Here is a 2,366-nt window from a genome sequence, read left to right as displayed (position 1 = left end):
ATGGTAACAAAAAAATATGTATTCGGACTCCAGTGTTATTCTTTCTTCTTTGGAAGTTTTGCAACCCAGTGGAACTCATTGCCCTTAGTGTCGTTTTTGTCATGGAAAGCCTTGCGTAAGTAATGTCAGCTAGCAAACGTAAAATTTAAGCAGACAATTGCCAACTGTACAAGCTAAGGAGATAGTATGAAGTATCAAAATAAAAGTACGTGCCAGCTTCCTTAAAAACTATTTTACAGCTTTTATTTTCTTGTTCCTTTTAACAGCTGGAAATCTGGGGAAAAATACTCTGCAGACAAGTTATGGATTGATATACTGGCTAATATGAACTTTGCAGCAGAAGTGTTCAGTAAAATTTATATTTTTGCTGGTACATTGTTAAAACTATGCCAGCTATATACTGGCATTAACTCATCTGTTGGTAGTGTAGTTCCCCCTGATGACAGTTTTATTTCATGCCTTGGCTGCTCTTTCACATATGCTTCTAGGCAGAAGACCCCCAAAATGCAAGACTGTAAATAATCTAAAACCATTTTAAAATCTAGCGGATAGAAAACAAAAGTTAAAAACATTTAACCTATAAAGGCACTTCTGTCTTTCAAAAGCATAAAAAGTGCTTTTGAAAACCTGACCTGTATGCTCAGTTCGTCAGAAAGTGAGAACCTCACGTCTTTCGTTTTGCAGGGACTTGTTGGTGCTGCAAACCATGTTTTTGGGGGGGCTCTTAGCTGTTTGGGAAGAAGCTATGTTATAAAACCTAATTGTATTCTGCAGTGTAGAAAGGATATTTTTAAAATTGTTCAGACTTGTGTGAACAGATCCTCAGAAGACGCCAATCTTCGGAGGTGCAGGGGCTGTGTCTAGAATTGTTTCTTCTAGGTTTAGTTGCTGTATTACATGATGAGAAACGCTTTATGGCTGAAAATGTAAACATTCCTGAGAGAAACTTGCTATTCTCGCTTAACACAGAACTGCTAAGTCATGCAAGATCGTTATGTTGATATTTTTAACATTTTTTCCCTAAGGACCAAAATAATGAGGAGAAGCACGCAGATGGACTTATAGTAAGTTTAAATCTAATCTTTATCTCCCTTTATTTCTGCAGAACATGTGAACAGAGACCTGAATTTCCACTCATTTTGCAACATATTTCTTCCTTCCTCTAATTTACTGCTTCAAGTGTCTTGTTCAAATTACTGTTGAGTCATTAGCTTCTGATGTTGGCTAACACCCTTGCCTTCAGAAAGTGCAGTGATCGGCTCTGTACCGAGTGTCTTAAATGGCAGTGTTGTGGCTGAACACAGATTAAAAATCTGCCATGTGAACAGATGAAAGGGAAATTATTGGGATAGAAATAATCTCGTGTTCCATCTGAAGTGTCTTCGTGTACAAAACACATCAGCTATCTGTGTGCTTCCAGCAATTTGTCTTCTCTACAGTGCTGCTCATTTGACACAAAGTTGTATTATGTCTAAGCAATGTTTCTTTCATATAACTTCTGCGTTTTTAGTGTAACTTCTGTCATCTTTGGTTTCAGTCGTATGTGACTTCTCCTTCTTCGTTCTCCTTTTGTCACTTGAGTACATTTCAGATACTTTTAATAGGAGATTGGTTTCAGTAAAAGATAACTAAAAACCATAGCGTGTTTTCGTTGCAGCTGACAGTAATTCCCAGGCTTTCCATCACACGCAGCTTTAGCCATGTGATTTTCTGGTATGAACTTTGGAGCAAAGATGCACATACAGATTTCGGTTTCATCCTTCCCATAAATAAGATGAACAGTTACCCTGTGGATAGTCACGTAATTCAGGTCTCAGTATGACGGCAGAGGTTCCACTGGGTGCCCTGGAGAAGAGCAGGGGTAGTGTGTGTGTGTTAGATCTGCTGCTACTCGGAAATTCCATATAGATATTTCATCTTTACATAGTCTGAATTCGATTAGCCGCTATTCTAATGATCCTTGGGCTGGCTTATGCTGGGAAGAGGAGATAAAAAAAAAAGGATTTTGTCAAGAAAATATTAACTGGTGCATCAGTGACTGTGAAGGCTGAAAGTTTGATGCTATTGAGGTCAACGTCAGCTTGGGCTAAAGGTCAGGATTTCACTTCAGGCTTAGGCAGGAACATGATCCATGTGTGACACCGAGGTGGGATGACTGGCTTGTTGTTTCTAAGTTGTAATTAAGCTCGGAGTAGGAAACTTTCAGGTCTGCCTTCATCTGTTTCTAAACCATGAAGGCATACCCCAAAAAGTCCTGTTCGTGTTGCAGCATGGAAAGTAGTTTATGGATAAGATTACAATCCTGCATTGAGAGTCAAAGTTACTCTGGTAATAGAGAACACACTAGTATTTGGTATCATATATTA

At 38.7% G+C, this 2,366-nt stretch overlaps 1 protein-coding gene across 1 annotated transcript in view; it reads left to right on the top strand.

Annotated features, from left to right (window-relative positions):
• Positions 1 to 1,025: 1,025 nt before the first annotated feature.
• Positions 1,026 to 2,366, top strand: part of OSBPL9 (oxysterol binding protein-like 9) — a gene marked incomplete at its 5' end in the record, with an annotated part of 12,427 nt that continues 11,086 nt past the window's right edge. The window contains one exon of the mRNA XM_009875605.1: positions 1,026 to 1,064. Within this exon, the coding sequence (XP_009873907.1) occupies positions 1,026 to 1,064 (39 nt within the window). The remainder of the gene's footprint in view (positions 1,065 to 2,366) is intronic.

The sequence above is a fragment of the Apaloderma vittatum genome, unplaced genomic scaffold (genome assembly GCF_000703405.1).
Source record: "Apaloderma vittatum isolate BGI_N311 unplaced genomic scaffold, ASM70340v1 scaffold18898, whole genome shotgun sequence".
Classification (NCBI taxonomy): Eukaryota; Metazoa; Chordata; class Aves; order Trogoniformes; family Trogonidae; genus Apaloderma; species Apaloderma vittatum.
Note: the sequence above shows the minus strand (reverse complement) of the source record. Positions and strands in the feature narration are given on the sequence as shown.